This window comes from Pipra filicauda, unplaced genomic scaffold, assembly GCF_003945595.2.
Source record: "Pipra filicauda isolate LSUMZ 115617 unplaced genomic scaffold, ASM394559v2 scaffold216_size1298047_pilon, whole genome shotgun sequence".
Taxonomy (NCBI): domain Eukaryota; kingdom Metazoa; phylum Chordata; class Aves; order Passeriformes; family Pipridae; genus Pipra; species Pipra filicauda.
This window is the reverse complement of record NW_024104328.1, coordinates 185,353-212,327: the sequence shown is the minus strand read 5'-3', so window position 1 is coordinate 212,327 and position 26,975 is coordinate 185,353. Positions and strand designations below refer to the sequence as shown.

The 26,975-nt window shown below is 41.4% G+C and overlaps 1 protein-coding gene across 2 annotated transcripts; it reads left to right on the top strand.

Annotated features, from left to right (window-relative positions):
* Positions 1-4,125: 4,125 nt before the first annotated feature.
* Positions 4,126-18,726, top strand: NFIL3 (nuclear factor, interleukin 3 regulated). Of its 2 annotated transcripts, none has more exons than XM_027714399.2 (2): positions 4,126-4,178; positions 14,734-18,726. In XM_027714399.2, exon 2 carries the CDS (start codon positions 14,923-14,925, stop codon positions 16,294-16,296), a length of 1,374 nt encoding a protein of 457 aa, XP_027570200.1. In that variant the 5' UTR covers positions 4,126-4,178; positions 14,734-14,922; the 3' UTR covers positions 16,297-18,726. The 2 variants fall into 2 exon arrangements, with proteins under 2 accessions (XP_027570200.1, XP_039237110.1); XM_039381176.1 differs by lacking the exon at positions 4,126-4,178 and adding an exon at positions 5,345-5,473.
* The last annotated feature ends 8,249 nt before the right edge of the window (positions 18,727-26,975 follow it).

The window sequence follows — 26,975 nt, the reverse complement described above, 5'->3', positions numbered from 1 at the left end:
CCACAACATTGGCAGCACTACCTCAAGAGCTCCAGTAATGGCAGTATTATACACATTTGCAGCATATATGTTCATTAATGAGAAGAACCTTTTTGAAAATACTTCTCTTTGTGTTTAAATATTCAGGTGAAATCAGATACTTCCCTCAGTCCCGAGGATATTGCTGTTCTCCATATTGTCTCTGAATCAAAGTGAATAATATGCCAGTGGCTCTGCAGGCAGAATTACTGTCTGTGACCTAAGAAACAGGACATTTTTGTTTGCTTTTAGACTCATCTAAAATACTTGAACATCATAATCTTCTTAGTTTTGTTCATTTGTCATATGAATGACCATGAAGCTTTAAGTTGGCTGTTGCAGTGCAAAAGTATCATGTAAATTTTCTTTATTTAGTTCATGCACTTCTTGTGCAATTTTTGGTGTTTCTTCACACTTAACAGTTCCAGTAAACATTGCCTCACTTATGTCTGCCTAAGTTACAATGTGAACATCTATTTCTCTTGGGTTTGCTTTTAGCAAGAGTACATTACAGCACAAATATTTTTCCAGTACAGTTCCCACAAATGTTCCCAGATGCATGGAAATATTTTGATTAATACTTTGAACTGTTGTCAAATGACTTGACTTTTTCTTTAATGCATTTTATTTCTGGCTTTGATCTTTATAAAATCACAATATCATCTATTTTATGGAACTTTCACTACTACTTATCTTGAGCAGGAAGCCCTGGAGGACTAGGTTAGTCTTATACATTTTTGAGCACTGATCACATTAAATATATAAAAAGACTGGTGAATATAGCTTTCTGTAATTGCATTGCTATGTATTAAACCTCCTACACATATAAAGAATGCAATGCAAGGGAACCAAGGATGATAGCAGAAGTCACCATACCTTCAATTAATTTCATAGTATGTGTGTGTATATACACATATGTATAAATTGTTAAACTGTGTTCAGTAAATCATAATCTTAAGAAGTGTTTTGTCCTTATTTTGCTCCAGACTCATTTCAATTATTACACTGCACTGTATGTGGACTGTAATAAAGGTGAGGAATTAAAGCCTTTCTTCTTCGGAGCCACAGGAACTTTTACTGTCGACTTCAACTGATTCTAAATTTCATGCCGGGTCGTATTCAAAGCTTATATCTCAGAAAGTCCAAGAGGCATGGACAAAACCGAATGCAAACTAGTCAACCAATGTGAGAGACGGCAGACACTACTTCTGTTATATTTTTGTTAATTACTTCTCAAGTACCACTTTTCTAGACCCTACATGTTGTACTATGACTCAGCGTAGACTCAGCAATGTGCATTAAGCCGAAACCAGAGGTAGTGTTAAGAGATTTTAAGCCATGTCGCAATAAATACCGATGAATCTAAAGGAGTTGAAGTTAATACTGTGCTCTCCAAAAGTAAGCATAAATCCTACCATGCTAGAGTCAGCTGAGAATTTAGCTAAAGATCTTCATGACCTACTTCATCCCTCCAGTAGGAAAATCAGCAGAAGTGGATAATCATAGAATGATTCTCTTTTTAGAGTTTTCCCAAAAGCCTCAGGCTCCTTTTGTGCAGAATGCACAAAGCTATGGCTTTCATCCGTGCTATTTTTTTTCTCTACTTCAGGAGGAATGGAAAAATGATATGTTCCTTCAGCTGCATGAGCATTCAGCCCTCTATCCCAACTTATCCTTGAATCTGCCAAGCACCCACTGTAAGATCTGGAGAGTAGGACGAGATTTTGCCGTAGAAGGTTTTGACTCTCCTGACTGCCACAGAGTAGAACTAATGTAAAATATAGAAAACGTCTTTGTTACTAATCCGGGAGAAAGATCAGGTCTGGTTTTGTGGCTGATTATAATTAGTGACAAACATATAAACAAATAGGCGACCAAACTCCATCTGCAATATTATTTTCAAGACTGTCCACCCACATAGGGAGGATATTCTTTGCCTTGGAGACTTCTTTCTAGAACTCTAGAATTTCAAGAATCTGAGTCATGAAGTCAGATCTGAATTACTGCGTTTATTTTTATTTTTTTTTTCCAGATACGAGATTTAAAATTGTTAAAAGTATATGGCCAGGGTTCATCAAAAATATTTATTGTGGTGGAAACTCCATGCACCATTTAATTTTAAAAACTGCCTGAAGTTTCAGGATTTTTATTTATTTATTTATTTTCAGTTTTTGACAGTCCTGGGGACTCAGTGCCTTGGATTGGTACAAGATTAGCGTGGAACATAAGGTGTGCTGCACAAGGCTCCTCACATAGGTTCTCTGGTGTGCCTAAGACCTTAAGTAGGCCACTAATATTTATGAGCAAGCAGGTCTTCAAGCTCATTCCTGGATTTCGTGCCCGACATTTACAGCAGCATGCCAACTGCCTTTGCATGTCTGTTATCCACTGGCAAGTGAAAGCATGGCAAAAAAAGTTGGCTGTGCGGCCTCCAGATGGAGGCAGTGGTTGATGTCTCAGACTTGGGCTGCTTTTGAGTTCCCTTTTTCATGGCGGGCTCCACAGTCTCTTACCACTAGCAAGGCTCCATATGCTAGATATTAGAAATTGGAAAGGAAGGGGGCAAAACCAATATGAGCAAAGGTTATTAGATCCTCCATATTAAATAATCTGTAGAGATAAACAGAAATGGATCCAAGGACTTGGATTTATTGTGGAGGGTACATGTGATATGGGTACCTGTGATAAAGGACTGAAGGCTGAGATAAACAGAAAAGTAGTCTGAATTTGCTTTGTGTTAGGTTCACTTTGCTCCAGAGGGCTATCTCTGTTGACATATAAACATGGGATGACAGAGTGATATAAAAGGATAATGTTAGTGAGGACTATGCTTTTTTGGTAAGAGTGTTTAACAGAATGAAATCAGGAATCATTTAGATTCTGGAAGTAGGATTTAATAAGGAAAAATTTCTGTTGTCTCCATAAATTTTACTTACAAAGGAAAAGAAATAGAGTGACAAACGTTCTGCGAGGGAAAAAAAACCGAGGAAGACACATGTCGCACACTTAATCAAACGTGTACATTCGAACACATTCTGGGATGAGAACTGGACTGCTCGTTGGCCATGTGTCGCTTTGTAAAACGGAGGTTAAACGGGTCAAACCCGCACCAGACTCTCCACGGCACCTCCGCTTTGGGAAGCCAGGCCCGGGATGCGGGCTGGGTGGGGGCTGCGGGCAGCGATCGCCCCGGGAGGGCCGGCGGGGACGAGCTCCTCCGAAGCGCGTCCCCGCTTCTGAGCAGCGTTTCAGCGCTGCCGCCTCAGGGGTGAGGGCGTGGACGAAGAAACATCGTCAAGATCCTTCACCCTTGACGACCAGGAAGGATAGCGGGCGAGGGGCCAGGGGCCAGGCGGCGCCCCGGTACGGCGGGCAGCGCGCTGGGCTCCTTCTCCCCGCTGCCATTTATCTCCTCCTCCTCCTCCTCCTCCTTTTTTACGGTTATTGTGGCTGTTTTCCGCGAGTGGCAGCAGCCGCAGCGCGATCCGCCCGCGCGCGCGTGGCGAGGCGAGGCGGCGGGCGCGCGCCTCCGCGAGGGAGCGCGCGGCTCCCGCGTCCCGGGCGCGCAACGGCCGCGGAGAAACGGCGGCGGGGCCGGGGGCGCTCGGTTGGCGCCCGGACACACCCCGGTAACGCCACGCACTCCCGGCAACGCTGCGGGCGGGCGGGCGGGCGGGCCGTGGCGGCGGCGGCAGCGGCCGGGCCCCGCCGCGCCCCTGAGGGGCGGAGGCTGCGCGGGGCGAGCGCCCCCCAGCGCGCGCGGCCGCCGCGCGCCGGTTACGTAAGCGCGGGCCCCCCCTCGCGCCCCCCCGCCCTCCCTCCCGCCGGCGGTTATGCAATCGCAGCACACAGACCTACTGTACCGCGCCCCGCCCCGCGCCCCGCCCCCGCCCCGCCTCCGGCGCGCTCCCATTGGCCGCGGCGCGGCGGCGCCGGGCTCCCATTGGCGGGGCGACGCCGCCAGTCACGGCGCGGCGCGGCCGGCACGCGGGGCTATGAGGCGCGCGCTCCGCGCAGCGCTGACCTACTAACACACATCCCTCCGCGCCGCCGCCCGCCCGGCGCGGCACCGCTCCGCGCCGCACCGCCGCCACCGCGCCCGCCTCGCCCGCGGCCCCGCGCCGCGCGGGGCATGCCCGGCGCTCCGCAGTGCGCCGCAGGTAAGGGGGGGAAGGCGCGCGTACGCTTTATAAAGTTGGGGTGTCCGCCCCGGCGCTTCGCTCTGTCCCAGCGCGCCGGGGGCGGCTGTTACATAAGGCGAGCCCAGCCCGCGCCGGCCGCCGCCGCGCGGGGAGGGGTCCGCGGCGGGCCCGCTGGGCGGCTCGGCGCAGGGTGGCGGCCCCAGAGGCAGCCCGGGAGGTGCCGGGAGAAGGCTTTCCCCGGCCGGGAGCGCTCGCTCCTGGCGTGCCGCGCTGCCCCCCGCGTCTCCGCCCGAGCGGCTCTCCCGCGTTGCATAATGTGCCGAGGGCAGCGGAGCTGCCGCGGCGGAGCCGTGCGGGGCGGAGGACTCGGTGCCGGGCAGCGCCAGCCGTGCCTCGGCCGCAGAACCAGCGGGAGCTGCTGCCGGAGCCCGCCGGACGGAGACACCCCCGTCTCGGGCGGCGCAGGGGAATGCTGCCCGCGAGCAGTCGGGATCAATGGCAGCGGCCCGGGCCCGGGGCTGCGCTTCCCTCAGCCAGCCCTTTCCGTCACTTTTTGTCGCTGTTTTTTAGGCGCTGCGGGACCGATCGCATAGTAGTTCCTGGAAATGTTGCATTATGTAACCAAAGAATTTGCTGGCAGCCGGGCTGGGGAAGAGGGAGCTAATTATGCGATTTTATAATCTCCCTACAAAGAAACTAGGACAATCTCGCCCCGGAGAAAAAAAAAAAAAAAAAAATCCCCCCCCAGACCCGTAACTGTAACAGGTTTTGTTAAAGTGTGTTTAATAAGGGAAGTAGACAACTGGGTAAGTGGGGAGGCGAGGCGCGCTCGCCGGCTGCGTGCCGGGTGCCTTAAAACGAGATTTGTGTTGAGTCTATATTTAGCCCCATCGCGTTTTAGCAATTGTGGCTTCAAGTGCTATTTCTGGTCTTTTCTCCAGAGCCGTGCGTGTGTAAGACGTTCGAGGCATTTGCTCGGATTTTTTAACTCCACGCCTTCGGAGGCGTTTTAGATCAGGGACTGTATTTTTAGGGAAGGCGTGTTTCGCCCAGGCAGCCGTGCCATCTCTCCGGTACGGGGTGGGGGGAGGGAATAAAATAAAAAAAAATGAAAAAAAAAAAAGAAACAAAAAAACAAAACATAGGGGAATGGCTTAATTTAAGGAAGGGGAAAGAAGGCGTTTATAGGACATCTCAGCCGCGCTGGAGGGCAGAGGTAGAGCCGTCCCTCCCGTGCCCTGGCGGGCGGGGGGAGAGGGGCCAGGTACCGCCGGGGCCCCCCTGGGGCAGCAGAGCCGAGTCCCCGGCAGTAGGTCAGTGTGACATCCCCGGCGGGCAGGGGTGGGGGGGGAGGGGGGGGGAAGCGGATCCCGACGATTCCTCCTCGCCCACCTTCTCCTCCTCCTCTTCCTCCTCCGCGGGGGTCGCCTCTGCCTGCCTTCCCCCTGCGGCCGGTGGGGCGGCGGCGACGGGCGAGAGAGGAGGGCTGGGGGCGCTGGCGCTCCCCCTCAGCCCTTTGTTCTGGGGCTGGGGCGGCGGCGGTGGCGGCAGGAGGGGGGCCGGGGGGTGGCGGGTTGATTTAGCGGGGGCCGAGCGCAAGAGAAGGGGGGGAGCGGGACGGGGCCGTGCGCTGCCGGTCACGTAGAGGGGGACAGCAGTCGGGGCATCCTTTGTGGCGGGGCGCGGTTGCGGGGCCGAGCTGCGGGGAGGCGGCGAACGCCGCCTCCCCGCAGCTCGGCCCCGCACCGCGCCCCGCCGAGCGTCCCCACCCCGCTTGCCCATCACCCTCCCCGTCGTCGTTCTCCCCCCTTCCCTCCCAAGTCCCACAAATCGCCAGACAAAGGCCCTCCCCTGGCAGGTAGGCACGAGTCGGGCGCTTTCGTTCGATCCCTTACGTAACGGCGTGATTAAACAAACAAACAAACAAATAAATAAATAAATCGCCACTGCCCAATTCTGTTTTTTTTTAATTTTTTTTTTTTTTTTAATCCCCCAGTTGCTTTTCTCCACCGTGGCTATGTGTTCTGTGCTCCTCTGGGTCAGCTTGTGCTGTGTGTGTGTCCTCGATGAGAGCATAGCTTGAAAGTTGCTGGCGGTAACTTGGCTTTCGAGATTAGGTGATTGATTGTGGCGTTTGGGTTTTTTTTTGTTTTGTTGGTGGTTGTTTTTTTCTTTGTTTTGGTTTTTTTTTTTTTTTTCCCTTGGTGATGGCTAAAACGGTTCTCCAAGTGGATGAAACCAACATCACTGTGCCTATGACCAAGACACTCCAAACTGAGTGCACCAGCCACAGTCTTTATGCACGTTGTACCTGCCATAGGTAGTAGTAGCAAAACATTTTAAAAAATGTAATATTCTGGGTGACTGCATAAACTTTTTGCTGCTTGATTATCGAGGTCAAGTACAGCTTTGATCGTGAGGCTTTTTTGGGGTTACTGAGTGTTAAAAACAACACTGTTGTTAAAAACAGCACTTTTTTTTTTTTTTTTTGCTTGTCCTTGTAACTTGAATGATTACACTCAGTTTCATTATGTTTGCTCCTGTGTACGTAACCTACTTTGAGTCATCTTTGCCCTCCTCAGTAATTAATTCAGTCCAGAGCCTCGTTTAAAATATTGCTACGTGCATCGCTTTTATGGTCCTTATTCAATCAAAATGTTGACTTTGATAGGAAACTGAAATGAATTTGGGTTTTTTGGGCCAAAGAACTGATTTAAACCAACAGGTTCAAGGACTACTGAATAAACATCCTCAATAACATTGGCACTAACAGTTATTGTTTTAGTTCTCACAAATGTCTGACTGTTGAAGTGCTAACACTCTTTAGAATATTTTGCTTCTACTTTCCATTTTTATTGACTTAACATTTTTAACGCATGCTCCAAAGGACTCTTAACTAGCTTTTAAAATATCCAGCTTGCTGGATTTGAATCCAAAGCCATCAGTTTCTGCTGTTTCGATGGCTTTTTTTTTTTTAAAGAAACTGATCCCAAGGTGTCAAAAAGCTTAGTCTTCCTATGAGCAGTATGAACTTGCATGACCTCCACACAGCTTATCTCATCTTAAGAAGGAACAGTATTTGCCTTGCTTTGGCCAAAATTTGTAGAACATGCATTTTTTCTGTTGCAATAAGTTCTAAATAGAGTCTGAGAAAGATACTAGTACCATGCTGCTTTTTTCCAATCCTTTATCTTGAAATAAAACTCTTAAATAAAATAAACCTTTACTTCATTTTAAATTTACTTATTTTAACAAATGGTTATGCAAACCATCCTTATGCAATAGTTTTTTTCCAGACAGCAATCTCACTGCTGTTATAACATCACTGTGATGCAATAATATGAACAATAAAATCCTCTGTTTGAGTCTTATTACACACTGTTAAGCAATGTATCTGACTCATCAGCTTAATTGACTCTTCTAGGTGACCTTGCCATGGTCATTACAGCCAGTTATGAGATATAAATGTGCTTAGGCTATGTAATAGAAAAAAAATGCAAATAGATGGCCAATTCCTGCAGTCCATACTAAAAGAAAGTGACAGTTGATTTCTGTTTTAGTATTTTACAGTATTAAAACGTTATTTTCCAGTATTTGAAAATAATTATTTCAAACATATTTTTAAAAAAAGCCACAAGGTAATGTAACTGTGTAATATTGTTGATAAGCAGGACTGTAAAAAATAAAATTGTGTAAGCAAGGACATACTTGGACTTGACCAAAAATGTGATAGAAGCAACATTCTTAAATAAATCTATTAGAAGGTAGTTCTGAAATTAATTATTACTAATGCCACCTTAGATACCCTGTATTTTTTTCCTAATTCGCTTGTTGAATTGACCCATGTGTAAATTAGCATACTGTGAGACTGATTCTGGTGACAGATACTAAATAAATCTATTTTCAATCAGAAAAAATGCCTTTTTTAAGATGGAGCTTTTTCCCCATTCTGGAGTTGCTCCACCTTGGTGTAATTTTCAGTCTGTCCCAAAGTATTTGAATAATTAACTAGTTTTTGCTACAGAGGTGTCTGCACAGCAGTTAGCAATATAGGTGCCACTGCTGCAAGACCTCCTTTTACAAGTGGAATGCAACCCAATAAAGAAAATGATGCTCAGCATGGGCAGTGGGCTGGACCATCTCACAGAATTGGAGCTCTAAAGATTGCTATTTCTCTGTTCCATTTGCAGTGAGTGGTAGATAACAACATTTTACATCTGGTGTGTATTTTATATATTTACTTCAGTTGTTATATAACAAGATGCATGTTTAGAGTATCAGCTGGGATTAATTGACATAATTCTGCTGCCTTTAAATAGAGCCATATAAATTTAGGTCAGCTGAAGGTCTGGTCCGTGCTTGGGATTTTAAGAATACAGTTCAATAATAGAAAGCCATTTGTTGTCAGAATAATTAATATTTGATTTTGTGGGGGGGTGGGTGGGTTATGGTTTGTAACTAGGGCAAAGCTGAGATTGTATTTCCATAACATGGGTAGCTATTAAGTTATAGCTTTTTGCAGTTTAGTTCTTTGTGCTGCCAAGTAGTTATTGAAATGAGAAACATACTGTCATAGTACTGTAACCTTCAGTAATGGTTGTTTCTATTGAGGCTTTATTCAAAATACTGGAAAGTGATATGATATTTAAATTACATATTTATATGGACATACTGTATCTATAAGTAATTGAGTATTTACCTCAGTTATATATACATTTCCTTTACTTCTCTGTTTTAAAGTTTTTCCTGGTGCTTCTGGTAATATTCTTAGATCTTGTTTTGCACCCTTTAAATCAGAACATCAAAGAGCTTGTTTTGGGAAAAATAAATAGACCTGATAGTATCATACTATCTTCATAAGGAAATGGAAGAAAATATAGGGCAAATTTGCTCCTATTAAGCTTGACTGACCTTTCGAACAACAGCTACCCTTAATATATGTTTTGTGATCTCCAAATAATAATTTTATTTGCATAATTTGTGTAATTTACCTTTGGTAAGCAGGCTGCACTGTAACGAGTTAATTTGTAGTTATTAAGATAAACAGTAACTTAAGTAATTTTTCCAACAATAAAAGTCTTTTGTAAAGATCACACACGACATCAGCTTTCTGGTAATACAAATGTGCAACATTGTTCCACATTCTGTGACAATCTTACTAATTTTTCCTTACATTTGATTGAACGGTGTCATAATAAATGATTTCTGATGTTCCCAGTGAACTATGTTCTGTGGACATATCCTGGTGTTTTTTTTTTTTTCCTTTCAATAAGATGATCAACATTTTAGCAAAAGTGGGTCATCTTGTACAAAGCTATCATCATCAGTGTTCCACTGACCTAATTACACATCGGTCCTGAAACAGCAAGCACTTAAGATGTGCGTGAAGTTGTAAGAAAAGGGAACTGTGCACGGGATCAATAGTTCTGCATTGCTCCATGCCGTTGTAATGGATTCGTGGTCCTTATGCATGTGACTGTGTAACAGCAGTAATTGGTGGTAATGTTTGTAGTGTAAATGCTTTTCCCCTCTCCAACTGTGGAAAACCTGTCCATCATAGCATAAAATGCCATCACCTAGGTTTTTTTGGAAAGGTTTTAGCTTCATTAGCTCTAGGTTGTCTAGACCCTTTCGCCCACAAATCTGTCCTAGGGATAATATCAGTTTTTCTGTGGAGCCAGCATTAGAGCTTTTCTTTAACAGGAACATAATTTTACAAACTTTTCTAGATAAAGGGCAAGAAGGAGTGTGTTGAAGGATTTCAATAGGGATTGGAAATCTTCGTCTCTGTCGGAGAGTTTAAAGGCATAATTTTTGTCTGTGAGAAGCAGCAGAGATAAGAGTATCTCCAAAATTTTTCAGCAATGTTTAAGTAGGCTGCATATGCACCACCTAAGCTTAAACTCAGCCTTCTGTCTCATGTGTGCAACGAGAATGATATTTTTTTCTGTACCTCATGGAAGCATCGGGACAGATAGCAACTGTTTTTAGAACACTTTGAAGATAAAGTGCAAACTAGATCCTTCAGTTTTTCAAAATTTGGAATGCAAACTGGTGACTTTGGAATTTACGAACAACTTCTACAGCAGCTCTTCTGCTATGTAGACAGATATTCAAAATCGATGCACTGTGGTGGCAGTAATATAGTTAATGATACCTGTGCAAAACATGGACAACAGCAACTAAAAGTAAGAAGAGACATCAGTACAAGCTTTTATTGCTTTTCTAGAGTGTGCCACATAGTGGTGATGGTGATAGATGTGTGTTCTTGTCTAAAACAAGAAGCTGTACTTCCCTATTATTTCTTTAAGGACTGAGAGATATTTTTTTTTTTTTTTTTGAGCACATGGTGATACAAAAGTGATTTGTATTTGAGCATCCAGTGCTAGAGACAGGATTTCATTTAGTTTCATAGAATCACTATCAAAATGTTAGAGCAGTAGAATAAAACACTTGTTTTATTCCAGGATGCATTTGAAAAATTACGCTTGGAAATAGCATGAATTATTTTGCTAAGTATAAATAATAATATGCAGTTGTTCTGTGGGGAAACTTACATACATAGGGAGGCCCACATGCATTCTCTAAAGCAGAAATTATTTATGTAATTAAATTACACAGAAGAGAGAAGAAAGATTGTGGGCCTGTCCTTCAACCTTTGAGACATTTCAATTATTACAGTGTGAATACATAAATCCCCATGAATGTACTATGTTGTCACTTAAGTATTTTTTGAAGTCCATGGATAAATTAACTTTGTGTGATTTCTGCATACATTATTTCTTGCTTCAATAGCATGAGTTCTATACAATAGTCTCATTAATACTTGGATCTGGGATTGTGTTCTGCTTCTGTTGAAACCAATGGCAAAATTGCTGTGGGAGCAAGACTGGCTCTGTAATTAAGTTAATAGGGTCGAGTGTTATTACGTTGTTGAATTGGCACTCAATGCCATTAACATCAACCAACCAAATGTTGGTTTTATAACACTTTATGAGGGAGTGATAAAGCAATTGAAAAATTAATCATAAGGGAAAATATTGGAATTTGAAATGTAGTCAGAGGAATCATTACAGTTCATTAATTTATGTGTAAATACCGATGTTTTCCAGTGGAATTATAAAATTCAAGTGAAGTGAAGTGACTAGTTCCATTGAGGGCATGTTGCCATTATCATCAGATGGAATTTAATTTGTTTACAGACTCAGCATTGGACTGATCCACATGGAGAAGTATTAATAAGCAAGGGGTTTGACTCCTGTTTGTCAAGCAGTGATTCCAGTTGCCACAATATGGAAAGAGTTAAAGATCTATTTCTGTTTTGTTAATTCACTACAGTAATGGCATTAGGTCTAACTGCAGAAACAGCAAACCAGTATGACTATGTCAGTGGGTTACACATCTGTCTCGACAGCTTTACTGATGGACTCTGGCAGAGAGCAAAGTTGAATACTGCGTGCAAAAACATGGTAGTTTTGATACACGCTTAATATTTGCTGTAGATTGCATGCTGCTTACGTTCCGTCTGTTTGTGCCAGGAACAACGTGTACAGGAGGGAGACTGGCCAAAACAGGAGGAATCAATGCTACAGTTAGCAGATTGTATGCTGGAATGGCCCGATCTGCAGATGTCCCGTGGAACAGGGGGCGTGAACTCTGCAGCTTGTTGGGCTAAGTGCAGCTCAGTGCTGGTGTTAGGCTTGCAGATATGTTGGGACCTGGAGTTGAGTTTTTGTTGATGGCCATATTGATGAACTATGTCATTAGTCTGCATTCATTTAAGAAAAAAAACCCCACAAACCCACAATCCAACAACTTTTTGCCAATTATTATTACCATTATTAGTATTTTTCCTAAACCACAGCGTTGCACAAACATTAAAGTGGAATCACTTTGAGCTGGAGACCGTTACAGACAGACACAGTCAGAATTCCTGTCCTGAAGCAGTCTTGTTCAAGACTAAACTTATTGCTTTTGTATAGGTATGGTTTCATTCTTCTAAAATATCCACTGATTTTCTAAGTACTTCCTTGCTGTTGCTACCATTTCAAGTAAGTGTAGATGTTCTAGGGTATATGGCATATATGTATAATAATGATGTATACATATTAGTTTCTGCTTTCTGGGAGAATAAACATTTGTATTTGGGTTTGAGTTTAGCTCTCTGTTAGTGTTAAAATCAAGAGCTCTGAATTGGTAAGGACCTGAAATTTCACAGAAGTTGTTGTGAACCCTTTTTACTTAAGTGGGAGTTGGCCGAGATGCGCGCTGAGAGACAAGTGATGATTTCATAGGTATTCAGTACATGTTACACTGTTTCCTGCTGTGCCCCATACGAGGTGTCTGCAGTTCCTCAGAGATGCACTATTTTCTCCTGATACAAGTGAATACAGTGTTTGTAGTATATCAAGACAATTACAGTTCAGTAACCATGCGTTCCCAGTGCTACAGTGTAATGAAACAAAATCCCAGTATTTTTCTATTAGTGTAAAATGATGTTACAGAAACCAAATATTCTACAAATGTGACAAAAGGTCAAATGACCTTGTCTTCTCTTCTTTTTTTTTTTTTTTTAATTTATTTTTAAATTCTGTGTGTCCAACAGTGATTTTTTTAAAGTATTGAGTTGCAGTAGGTTTAAAATGGAATATATACTAATTGAACCACTGATTACATGTAGCAGTGAGATGGGCAAAATGGCTATATAGCTACTTCAGTAAATCAAAATGTACCGAAAGTTTGGACAAACAGATGTTACTTTGTTGTGGGGCATATGTTTGTTTTTAAACCTGATCCAGCTCTCTTTTTGGCAGAAAACTCCCTTTGACTCCAGTTAGAATTTTGGATCAGGGTCTTACTGTGTAACTGGTTGTGTATTGGAGGTACATTTCTTCTTTCCTAACACGGCAATTTGTGGTGCTGGTTTTGCACTGAAATGTTAGCTGCTGTCTTTGGTGTGGCTAGCTTCTTGCTCTTTTTCATTAAGGCTGTATTATCAAAGACAAATAGTTACATGTCAATAATTAACCACGGATTTTAGGAAATTCCACTTAGTTGTTTTATTAAATGTGTTATTTTTTTTACGAAAGAAGAGTTGGCATGGTTTGATGGAAGAGAACACAGCTTGAAACTTTAGTCTTTATGACCCTGGTTAATTGTTATTACATCACTCACTCCACTTTGCCTTCTGGAAAAGACAAGAGAAACTGGCAGAATACAATTCATTAATTCTTTTATAACTTTCCTCACTAATAATCTTAAAATTAGTTTCGTTAGTCATTGTAAAAATATTCCCAATAAATAGAGACATTCATATGAAGTGGTTAGGGGGGTGGTGTTTGTTGTTGTTGTTTGCTTTGTTTTTTGTCAGGGTTTTTTTGGTTGTACAGGCAAGAATGATTACTGACTCAATAGTCAGTTCTATAAAAGTACTTGGCATACTACATTCATTTTACCAGGAACATGACTGACTGTGGCAAATGAGACACTGAGGAGCCTCAGGTGAAGACCAAATGATCTTATGAGAATAAATATTTATTTTTGATTGAGAGGGACTAAGTATAGCAAAGGCTAATTTAAATGCTAAGTTCAAATTTAATAATTAGAATGTCTGAAGCTAAAGGTTAGGCTAGTTTTTCCTTATTAATAGTAAGACTTGTAGGTCTAAACTTCCACTTCAGTGTGAACACTGTTTTCTGAAGGTGCACATGCCTCAATGGTATTAAACTTTACTTTGACATAATAAGACAGCTTGCCAAATGCAAATTATTAATTTAATGTTATTTCTCTAATGTATTTCTCAGTACTGATTTTTAAATTTTCTTTGTAAGATACAAGAAATAATTATGTAATACTTTTTTTTGGTCAATATTTTTTGTTAGGTATTTGCCCAACTTATGTGTGTGAACTTGCTAGTTTGAATTGATATGACTGATCAAAAAGGCATTTTAAAGTTTAATGTGCATGTATATAAACATTTATATATACATATATATATGTGTATATTTTTTATAGAATTCAAAAGCAGCAATTAAATGTTTAATAGCTTTAATAGATAGTGATGGTATTTTAAAACAACAGAAAGCACTCCAGCTTCTCTAAATAAGCTTATGTTATTTTTAATGCATGAAGGACCCAAATATATTGCATTTCTAAGTCACGCACCACGGCTGTTTTCAGAAGAGATGCTTTAATGGGGAACAAGATACTTTCCAGTGCTGCTCATCAACATACCTAGTGTCCTGCAGTGTTAAGCATTGGAGGTCTCAGTTTGATAAGTGATATCATGGAAAATTCTGTGACAGCATTACCATTGGATCAAAACTCAAATACTTTTTTGATTGATTTTTCCTTGGATCATATTGCATTTGTTTTGGAAGCAAATCTGCTACCTAGGTATCATAAAATCTGGAATACTAGTTGTTTCAAAGTGTGAATATGAAGTGTCTTCATACTCTTCATACAGCAGGTTTAATGAATCAAATGCTAGTTCTAAGCTAGTTATCAGAAGCTACTTTTGTGTACCCTGAACCAGCAATTCCTAAGTAGTAATAAAATTCTCTGTTTATTCCAGGGTTTTAAGAAGATTCCCACTGAATCTGCTAAGAAAATTGATTCTAGACACTTCTGTCTGAGATTATGAAAGAAAAGGAAGAATGTGTGTGGATTTAAAATTACTGTATTTATCAAGTTGTGGAGTAAGAAGTACTGGGGAGATCACTTTCTCTGTTGCTTATTGTAGATCTACTACAAATTGTTTCTGATGCAGCTGAGAAAAATGCAGACCCTTAAAAAGGAGCACGGACCTGTTGACACAAGTAGCAATGTGGACAAAATCATGGTACTTAAGTCTACCTTAGCAGAAGTGTCTGAAGAGTTGTCTACAAATGAAGATATACTACTTACTGAAGCAAGTAGTGGAAAAAGCAAATCTTCAGCTTGCCGGAGAAAGCGGGAGTTCATTCCAGACGAAAAGAAAGATGCTATGTATTGGGAGAAAAGGCGGAAAAATAACGAAGCTGCCAAAAGATCTCGTGAAAAACGACGACTGAATGATCTTGTCTTAGAGAACAAACTAATTGCACTGGGGGAAGAGAATGCCACTTTGAAGGCGGAGCTGCTTTCTTTGAAGCTAAAGTTCGGTTTAATTAGTTCTGCAGCCTATGCCCAAGAGATACAGAAACTCAGTAGCTCAACAACTGTGTATTTCCAAGACTATCAGAGTTCCAAATCAAATATTAACTCATTTGTAGATGAACACGAGCCATCTATTGTTGGTAGCAGTTGTATTTCTGTCATTAAACATTCTCCTCAAAGCTCAATGTCTGATGTGTCTGAAACATCAACAGTAGAACACACCCAACCGAGTCGTATACAAAGCAACTGCAGAAGTCCTGAAAATAAGTTCCAGATTATAAAGCAAGAGCCCATGGAATTAGAGAGAGAGCCAAGAGATGACAGAGGTTCATATAAAGCATCCATATATCCAAACTATATGGGAGCTACCTTTAATGTGTACTCACATTCTCCTCCTCTCTTGCAAGTTAATAGGTCCTCCAGTAATTCTCCAAGAACGTCAGAAACTGATGATGGTGTAGTTGGAAAGTCATCTGATGGAGAAGATGAACAGCAGGTTCCTAAGGGTCCAATTCATTCCCCAGTTGAACATAAAAATGTTCATGCAACAGTTAAAGTTCCAGAAGTGAATTCTTCAGCTTTGCCTCACAAGCTTCGAATTAAAGCCAAAGCCATGCAAGTTAAAGTGGAAGCAATGGATAATGACTATGATGCAACACAGAAATTGTCGTTGCCCATTGACATGTCCTCAAAAAGACATTTTGAGCTGGAAAAACATGGTGCGCAGAATTTGGTGCATTCTTCTCACACTCCTTTCTCGGTTCAAGTGACTAACATCCAAGACTGGTCACTTAAACCAGAGCTCTGGCATCAGAAGGAACTCAACGTTAAAATTCAGAGTGGTTGCAAAACTGGAGTTGTTGAAATAAAAGACAACATCTACAATGTCTCTGAGTCAGAGAACCTCTATTTGAAGCAGGGCATAGCAAATTTATCTGCAGAGGTTGCTTCACTTAAAAGACTTATAACCACACAAATCTCTGCATCGGACTCTGGTTAAGTTACTACTGAAAAAAGGCTTATTGTTTTAAAGGATGTCATTTGCAGTAGATCAATATGTTTTGTATGATGCTGAACTTTCACTGGACTTGTGATGTCATTTCACTGTAATGTTCACATAATGTCTGATTGGTGTCTTTTTGTGCACAAATTATTATGAAGACTAGGTTGTGTTATGATCACTATGCCTTGAGTATAGTCAAGTAGCCTGTACAAAGGCTGTATATAGTGAACTTTATTTTCTTTTTGTTCTTCTACTACAAAGCGTGCAAGTTACCAGTTACAATAAAATATTGGTGACAAACACAGAACATCTACTCCAGTTCAGTTGATTTTATGAACTTGTAAATAAGTTGTTAATTAAAAACTGGTTTTTTTCTTACACTGTGCTCAACTTCACGTACATTTTAGGGTTTTACAGCCTAACAACCAAATTACAATTTACAAGATGTGTGATCCTTCTGGCCACCTTTTTCCTTAACACGTTTTTTAGAAGAGAAGTAAAGTGATTATTTATAAATGAAACAGTACCAATTTATAGCCTTAGCCTTCTTTAACTTATTTATTAGGAGAAGTTAACCAAAACCCATGCAAATTCTAACCCAGTAACTAAGATCACCAACCTTTTTTTTTTCTCCTTCAATCTCAAACGAGACAGTAATGAGTTTCCTGAATGTTTTAGTGTGAAAAACAATTTTTTTCAATATTATAACTTGGTGTTTTAGGTGAAATTAGTTAAGTCAGATTTGTACATCTGCAAAGTTTTCAAAGCCTTCCAGTGACAGGATCGGACAGCACCACCTTTGTCAAGGGGTGGCTTGTGTCTGCAAGGGGTATTGTGAGCAGACAAAGTCTGCCCCTCTTGCAGACTTTCCACAGTAGACCGTGGGCCACCTGTAGATGAAGGATAAGGCTACTGGATCTGTAAACTCTGAGCTCAAGTAGGCAAATACTTACACAAAGGCTAGGCAATAGCAGTTGCAGAGTTAGAGGGGATCATCTGCTGTTTTAGTTCCCAGTATGGGAAATATTGCAATTTGGTATGAAGTAAGTCTTGCCAGCAATTTGGCCTTGGTTTCAATGGCTTAGTTAACTGAACTGGAATACTCTGGCTTGCTAAAGGGCATTTTGCAAGAACTTCTCAAGTGTAAAATAGAGAACTACGTGAAGAACTGCACAATCCAAATACTGCTAGCCCTTTTCAACTTCTGCAGATGACGAGTTCTTCACTTGATGACTGGACAGGGCTGTGGTGATCTTTGTCTTTCAGAACAGCCATGGAACCATGGAGTCTAGAATTGCATCACATATCCTTGGTTTGGCTTACCAAAGTCTTTCATTTTTAAATTAAAAATAAATTCTAAATAGAACACAGACTTGGCAGAGGTTCTTTTCATGACACTTCCCCCTTCTTTTAACATACTAAAAATCAGACTAACAAATAAGCTTTTTCTGAAAAAGCTTTTTATTGATTGCCATACTGTATAATGAATGGAACCTTTCCATAGGCTTAAAATACTAATTAACAAAATGATATGTAGGTATTGTTTTTTAAATTCATACTTGACTTGAGTGAGAGGAAGTTTGTCAATTTTTTGGGGATATGAAGAGGAGTCCGTGTCACTCCTGATAGCTCTGAAGCTTGGTCCAGCAGTCAAGGCAATGGCAGAACTCCCTGATGTCAGTGAGGCCAGGATTTGATTCTGTGCCTTTTCAGGAGCTGATGATTCAGTTGTGTTCTGGGAGGACCTTCGCACAGAAATCACTGGTACTTTCTGAGCTTTTTTGAGCCTTCTAACTGCTGTGCTGTATTTGTGGCATTCAGAGTTAATAAACTGCTATTCTTTTTTCATGCCTTAATAATACAATAGACCCCATAGCTGGGCTCTGTATGTATTTGGTAATTAACATAGATGACATTTCAATGTTACTGAAAATAAGCTCAGGATTATTGCATGAAATGTAAACATTTGCATTGAATGATGGGGATATGAGACATGAGGCAGTGATTGCTACTGTCTCTTTGCTTGCTAAGTATCTTCTGTAAGCAACAATAAAATTCTTTAAATATTTTGCATATTATTTATCACATGTAATGTGTTCAAGGAGAGGACTTAAAAACTCTCGGTGTTGCCATCTGTGTAAGCCTAGATCTATTGTTTTTTTTTTTTTTCCATTTCTTGTTAGAATTGTTTGTCATAATGGAAGAATGTTGTCCTCTTTCTAGCTCATTATATATTTTGTGTATCTGTTTTGTGCAATTAATACTTAACAGTAATGATGTAGTTAATTTGTTGAAGGATGTCATTGCAAGAAAGTTATAGCATGGAGCTTAGGAGCACAATCAGATGTTATTTATACTCCCTTTATACCTTAGTGTTATGCTTCATTTGAAGAAAGAAATAAATAATTTGTCTTTTGTTCAAAACCAGTTCTAACTACAACATGCTTTTCTATTACGTTCATTGTCATAGTTCAACACAGGGGTGTTAGCTGAGCTGATGACTAATGTTCCCGTGCTGAAGTTACTGTTTCTGCAGCTAACATTTGGAATATCTTCCCCGGGCCTTTTAAAGTTACAAAAGGCAGGAGTGTGGGTGGTACCTACAAAGCCCGGTTCTTGGCTGCAGTTGGCGAGCTCTGAGCAGCTCAGCTACACTAAATGTGGTGTAGATGGCCTCCTCACCTAGAGGCTCTCACCCTCCTTGCCCATCTTTACCCTGCTTCCCTTTGGGATGTGGTATGGGAAAGATGGAGAGTCACACTGATGGGGGAAGGGAGAGAATGTATTGGGACCCCCCTACTCCAACTTTCAGCTGGTACATAATTGTGTATGACCAGAGGAGCTGGGGAAGCTGTGCCCTTCCAACATGCTTTTCCTGCACTGCAGGAAAGAGAATCAGCCTCCATGAAAAGAATATCCTTGGCTGGCCATCTAGTCATGGGACATCAGAAGCTTATTTTGAGCACAAAGTGGGCTTTAATCTCAATGGGTATAAACTGGCATAACATCCTCTAACTTACTAAAACTCTTGAGAGCTCAGCAATTAACTGACAAAACAACACAAAACATGGTGAAAGGGGAATCTTTCTCATGTGAGGGAACATGGATGACTAGAAAGTATCTGAAAAATGACTAGTGTGTCTTCAACTGTGAATGTTAAGGAAGGCCACATACAGAAACTGTTAACTGAGAGACTTACCAATATAAATTGACATTTTTTATGGGAACACCTGTATTACCACTCTAGATTCATTTGGATATTCAGTTCTAGATTCATTTGGATATTCCCAAACCTTGCTTTTGGTAATTGTTAATGAGAAGTTTTAAGAAAAGTCTGTCACAAATGTCTGATGATTAGCAAGGTAAGTTTTTTCCTAGTGACATTAACTGGTGGCTAATTAACACTGTGAAGTGTGAGTATCAGGTCTTTTATCAAAACTCCCTAACTTAATTGTGTATAAACACAGTAGTGTAGCCTCATGTTCTATCAACATCAATATTTTGATAAATGTATATGGAGGTGAAATGTACATATGCCCATACATATACTGAGCCCATACATTATGATTTTCTGAATACCCTCAAGTTTCTACCTTCAGTAAAACTTATATATTACATGGGATATATTTAAATTTTATTAATGTTCTGTACCACCTCCTTATTCATGATAGGAGACAGGTTATTGACAATTCCTATTCTTCTCTCATTATTTCAGCTGTTTTCATACAGCTCTATTATCTACTTGAGCAGTTTATGAGGGCCAAAAACATTCCTGTGGAATTTAAATGTAAAATTGTGCAATAAACACATTTCTGAAGTTTGATTAGAATGCCAACTTCTAAAAATATTTTCTACTTGCTAGTACATAAGTGTGCCGTTGAAAATCATGTACAATGAATTTAGCAGAAAACTCACAGAGAATCCGATTAACATGGCCTTTATTAAAACCATATTGTTTTAAAAATACTTACATAGTTTATTGCACAATACAAGCTTGGTAACTGCAAGAATACATTAAAAGAATTTTTGGTATTTCTTGCATAAGAACGAGTAGCACTTATTGTTCCACTGTGGTGCCAAATCAAAAGTTAAAAACATTAGGCCAAATCCTAAGCCTTTAAACTCGGTGTTGAGTTCTAATTCTCTTAATGAAGTAGATTTTTTTCGTGTGCAATAAAGGACTTAAGATGAGTTAACATTACCAAGATAGAAGCTTTACAGTTCACTCCTGGCACAGAGTCCTACTGGCTTTCCTATCTCTAAGGCTAACTCCCTTGTGACCCAACAGTGGGGTACCAGTCACTTTATTCATATCACTGGAGTTGTAGGGGACTTACGTAGGAAAGAGAAGGCAGCCAGATACTCAACTATTATTTATTCAATGACAGCTCTAAAAGGACTCGGTGAATTATGAGCAAAAGGTCAGAATAGAGACATAGTGTTTATTTGCTTGAAACAGAAAGTATCAGAAGACATTTGGTTTTAGGAGTCCAAAAAATATCTGGAATGCAGATATGAGTTGACCAACCATTACTTGTGCACCAATCCCAATTGTGGTAATCCCTTCTACTGTGGACACTATGGAGCTCCACAGGATTACAAACAGAAGTGCTCAGGAGGAACAAATGCAGGGCCTGCAACTCTGCTGTGATTTTATGTGAGTTTTAGTCTCCTGTAGGCAAGCATCCTTCCTGCTCCTGAAGGATGCATCTGAAAGGGATCCGATCCGAAAAACCTGCATCAGTCCAAAGGAAGTCCTGAGGAAGCTCTGTGGCAGTCTACTGCTACCAGCATTCAGATTACATGGTCTGTTTCTCCTCCACCGTCCCTCGTTCCCCCTGCAAACTGACCCACAACTCAATGTGTCAGCCTATTTTTAGACTTTTCCATGCTACTTGGATTCCTGGATGTGCAAATGCCTGAATGTGCGTCCAACTTACACATGTACAAGAATCAGTCTACCCTGCTGTCCACATATGCTGGCATCAGTATCTGTTATACTTAGATTTCTGAGAGGTGACACTGAGCAAGTTTCTAGCAATTTAGACCTCCAAAAATTTTGATTTTGGAATATCAATATACTGAGAACGTATTGTGGTCCTTTCCATGGTAGTTGTGTTATACAACCCTGAAAGGTAGGATATTAATGGCTTGTATAATAATCAGAAAATACCAAAGCATAATATCCTATCACATCAAATAGCTGAAAAGATGATAAAATGCAATGAGGTCCATTGTAGCACAGTGTTCATTTCTCTGTGTTCTCAACACTATGGACAGCAGTAGACAATATGTGAACAAAGTGTTTAGTATTTAGTTCTCAAAAAAAGAGACGTCGTGACGTGTTTTAAAGGCTTTGTAGTTAAATGTGAACAAGGAAACATCAAAAATATTTGTGTAAGCAGAATGGTACTGGACAAGTGACAGTAACAGACAACATAAATGACCTATCAGTATTTTATGGCGCTGAAAGGAGTTGCTTATATTTTCTCATTTTCTGTAAGAATAATGACGTTACTTTAAGAAATTCAAATTTTATCTTCTTTCATGAAATAATATTTATGTCACTGAAAATACAAAAATGGGAGAAAGGCGAGCAGTGCGTATTTGATGGTATAGGTGGGCAGTAGAATGGAATAAATCCAGTTGTCACAGTCCTACAATGATCACCTAGTCCCACTGCCCAAACACTTCAGGGCTGACCAGAAGTTAAAACCCATCATGAAAGGTATTGTCCAAAAGCCTCTTTCTAAGGCACTGACAGACAGGGAGCCTGTTTCAATGTCTGGCCACACTCTTGGTATGAAAGCATTTTCTTAGGTCCAGTCTGAACCTCCCTGATGCAGCTGTGACCCATTCCCACATGTCCTGCAGCTGGATCCCATGCAAAAAAGATCAACACTTCCCTCTCCACTTCCCCTCCTCAGGAGGTTGTGGAGAGCAGTGAGGTCACTCCTCAGCCTCCTTCTCTCCAAACCAGACAAAGTCCTCTGTCACAGAGGAGTCCTCTCTAAGCTGAGCAGAAGAAATACCAGCACCAAGGCTGGATCTGGAAGAGCAGGAGTTAAGTCTGTGCTTGGGGGCCGCAGCACAGTCACCTTTCCCTGGCTGCTCACCAGCCAAAGGGTGTGCTGGTGCCTGGTGGTGTCTGTCCCCAGGGGCAGGACTTTGCACTTACCCTGCTGGACTCCTTGGGGCTCGTGCCTTGGTAGGGTACAGGCTGGAGTGATGCAGAGAGCAACACCAAGACGTGATTTGAGGCAGGAGGAGGGAATTGGCCGCTGCCATAGCAAGGCAGCACCAGGTAGTGCAGGCTGTTAGGAGAGCAGAGGCTTGGGATTTGGGGGCAGAGGGTGATGAGCAGCCCGGGATAATGAATGGTGGGGCACGGGCTGTAACTGGAGACCCTTTGCCTGGAAACCTCTGCCCTGGGGCCAGCTACAGAAATGGACCTGGAACTGGGCAGCACTAGCCCTTGGGGAGAATAACAAGGACAGCAATGCCACCTGCACTGCTTGTAACATTGAGACTTTTTCTGAGTTTCCATGCATTTATTTTATTTGGATAGTTGGCTCTGGGGAGCCTGTCCTCTAGGCTCCCCTGCTTTCTCCCATATTGGTTCACAGACAGCACTGGCTCGCTCTGGAGGGTCCTCTGCTATCCTTCTTCCCTAGACAGAAGGCACAAGGGTGATTCTTTCTGCTCAGCACCCATCAGACCTCATCCAGGCACTGAGTCCTCTTCGTGGTCCCAGAGAAGGCTGACAAACCAGAGGGGCTCAGGGCTTTAAAGCAAGGATGCTCTGTGGGGATGAGTCTGGTTCAACATGGAGCAGACAAGGCATTGGGACACCTCATAGCACACCCTGGTGCTTCTGGGAAAGGCATCAAAGGGATGGGGACAGGCTCGTGGAAGGGTGAGAGACAGTGGCATCTCCTGAAAGTACAGAGGAGATAAGGAATCAAAACCAAAATTCCTGCAAGATTCATAAAGCAGTGAAGTATGTTGCCTAGAGAGGTTGTGGGATCTGTGAGCCTGGAGGTCTTCAGGATCTGAGTGGCCACAACCCAGTCACAAGCCCACAAAGGGATACTGGCTGAAGTCCTGGAAGAGAAAGCATTGACAGTGGGAAGCACAGCAATGGTTTTCAAAGGACCAACAGTTTCAAGAAGGTTTTGACTTTCTGGTTTTATTTGGTTCAGCAACTTTCATAAATTTTTAATTAGGAGAGAATAGGATAGTTCCAGTTGGCAGGGACACACAACACTCATCTAGTCCAATTGCCTGATCACAGCTGACTAACAGTTAAAGCCTATTATTAAAATTGTTGTCCAAATGCCTCCTCTTAAGGCACTGTCAGGCATGGGACATCGATCACCTCTCTAGGGAGCCTTTTCCAGTGTGCAACCCACCCTCTTGGTAAGGAAATGCTTCTGAACGTCAACAGGCCAGCTCTTCACCCAGCATGGCATGCACCTCTTCATCTCACAGTTAAACAACATGTCCAGAAGGATGCTGTAAGGGACAGTGTCAAAAGCATTATGAAAATCCAGAAAAGCAACACCCACCTCCTTCTCTTCACCTACCAGGCAGGTCACCTTATCGTAGAAGCATCTTGGATTAGCCAAGCAGGGCTTTCCTTTTGTGAGCCCGTGCTGTGCCTGGTGCTTACACTGCCTTGAAATGCCTTTCATTTCCACCCAGTAACACCTTCTCCATAATTTTTGCAGGTACTGAGGTTAACTCTTACTTGCCTATAGAATAACTCATCAGTGCTGGTTATGACAGGTATGGAAGGGAGGTACAGTCTTTTGGTATATACATTAATCCACATCAATTTCTCTACCTGTAAATTTCACTGTAAATCTTAGCAACACAGTGATATATATATATATATATATATATATATATGGAATTAAAAGGAGTGCCTTGTATCTGAGAATCCTCGAGGGAACTTTCCATACTGAGTATTTCATGTAATGTCTATGCACTGGTCTCTCCACATACGAAAAGAAAAGAAAGTATGGCCTGTAGATGACATGCAGAGAGAAGAAAAACACTTCTGCAGTCTGAATTCTTTCTGCTTTGTCATGTCTCTCATCTTCTTAACAAGTGCAGGAGTATGACTGAGAGGAAAACTGCCCTTGTTAAAAAATGTTACGAACTTCTCACATTTATGTATTATGATTGTGCTTGATGTGATAAACAGTGAAGTAGCATGTCAGATTGTACAAAAAGTCAGCTGGCTCTCAGAAGATTATAAGTAGGATATCATATAATGACATCTACATGCGAGTCTCCTCTCTCTTTTTAATGTATAGACGTCGTGTCTTCATAAAGTGACTGGAAACAGTCTTTTTTACTAAAAGTCCTTTGGAGCATATCAGGATTAAAATACATTGCTGCTGCTCCAGAGTGATTAGCACATGTCCCCCAGTTGTTGGCTGAAATGTTTTTCTCTCCTGCCAATTCCCAAATTCCCACAAGCAGATCTCAGAAGGTTTCTGTCTGTACCAGTAGTGAACTACCTGAAGCTGTTTCATTTTCCCATCCACTGCAGTTAGTTCAGATTCCAGTTGCTCAAATTTTTCACAAGTGGCTGAAGCTACCTCCTGAAACAAGTGTGATCAGTTCAGTCCCAGGAGCAACCCTTGACTAAAATCTCAAAATAGCTAAGACCAATTGTCTTGACTTCAGCATCCTTGCTCAGTTGGAAATGTACGTTTCTTCAGCTAGCTGCATTTTTATTGTCTTTCTTGGCATCTCCTCAAAAAGGATTTATGTGTTCTAAGCATAAATGAATAATCCTAGTTAAATTTAAAAATTAAAATATTTGCAGTTGACCTCCTTGTTTATTCCAGTTCTACAGACTATCTCTCTCAATATCAAATTGAATATTATGGTGTGTTCATGTATATGTGGAATGCTTTCAATCTATATTTTCTCCTGTGTAATCAGATAATCTCAATTCTACAACCTTACTATTACTTTAATTCGGCATAAATTTTCTGGCAGCGTTGTATTACCTGAATTTACACCAGATAAAAGAAAAGGGACCCAGCCTTCCACATGGTCTCATTTTGGTAGAATCTGTTTGTGATATAATAGGGGTGTTGGAAGTGGGGAGAATGTGAAAAGGCAAAGCAACAACAGTGTACTCCTCATCGTGTAACTGCAGTTTGATGGCTTGGGCCATATTTGTTACCTGTTATACAAGTCTTTCTTCACAGAATGTGGCGTAATAACTGGCTTTTAGTACTATTTTCTTGGATTGTCTGCCTCAACTTTGACAGAAGTATTTTCTGCCACATCTTTGAAAATGCTTGGCTCCAAAAACTGTTATTTAATTCTTTTGTAGTTACTTCATAGGAAAAAACCCACTTGAATCCTTTAGAATGGAAAGCAAAACACGCTCCTTAAGAGAGGCAGGTACTCCTTAGAGAGGTACTCAAGCGTTTGGACACAAGGCAATTTGGTTTTTTTTAGAAGACTGCATATATGCACTTTTTTTTACTCACCCTTTTTCCAAGTGTCCCTCATTCAGCTGAAGCTGCAGTCCTAAAATATCCACAGGGCAGTTGATTGCATATGGCAAGTCGTGGTTCTCCTGAGGTGCAGCAGACTCTCTCATTGGAATTTCTGTCAGGACCATTCGTGGTCATTAAAGCACTTAGGTAAAGGAAAAAAAAAGAAATAAAACTACAGACGCCAATAGCTTTTATTTAAATTAAAGGATGACTAGAAGTCCAAGGGCAGTCTGCAATTCAGTAAAAAGATTACTAAATCTGAGATATGAAAAGAGGGACAGGTTACTGGAATAGGAGATGTTTTTCTTGGAAATGATACAGTGAATGTGTTTGCCTATCTGTCTATTTATAACATGAAACATGACCCACGCACATTTTTCCTGTGCAACATATTAAGTGTTGCATGGCTTTTCAATACATAGGTAGTACATTCAAAAGCTGCCTTTGTGTGCTGACCCAGTTTTCTCTCAAAACTTGTCAAAACCCCTTAGGTAACTAATGACAATTACTAAACAGGTTTGTTGTTATATCAGGTTTTGAACCTGAGTTGAAAAGAAAATGTTTTGCATTGAGTGAGTAATTTTTGTAACACTGAAAGTGCACTTCTGTAGCACTCCAAGCTATTTTTTCACAGTTCAATGCAGAAGCCGCGTCTGTTCAAAACTTTTGCTAAATTTATGTCTTAGTACATTTCTGAAGCGTTCACTAGAGAAATGAGAGCTCTTCTGTTCTTGTCTGTGACCATTTTACCACTCAAAGGTTATGGGAAAGAACGCTAAAATGCGGTAAAGAGCAACAGAATTTGCAGTGAAATCAAAAGAATTTCCCTCAGCGTAGCTGATTAAGTACAGCATCAGGCAGAAAGTTAAGTAAACATACAGTCATAGTAAAAAAATCCTACACTGGGGGAAAGACTCCTTTGGTTCTTCTTATAAAAAGAATTGCTAGATGGCAAGTCTAATTCTCTCAAGGACTTTGTCGCAAGCTCTGCGGTCAACATTTGGAGCTTATCCTGTCAAGTAGAAAGTACAATAACATGCGGCATGAGAGAAACATTTCGGTTTGTATGACAAATGTCACTTGAAAATGGGCTTGGCTTTTAATTTAGAACATTGTAAACACACCCAGGAGAAACTAGTTTTGATCATT

Bases quoted from the DNA above. Each gene is read 5' to 3' on its own strand.
- NFIL3 (XM_027714399.2), top strand. From the start codon at position 14,923: ATGCAGCTGAGAAAAATGCAGACCCTTAAAAAGGAGCACGGACCTGTT.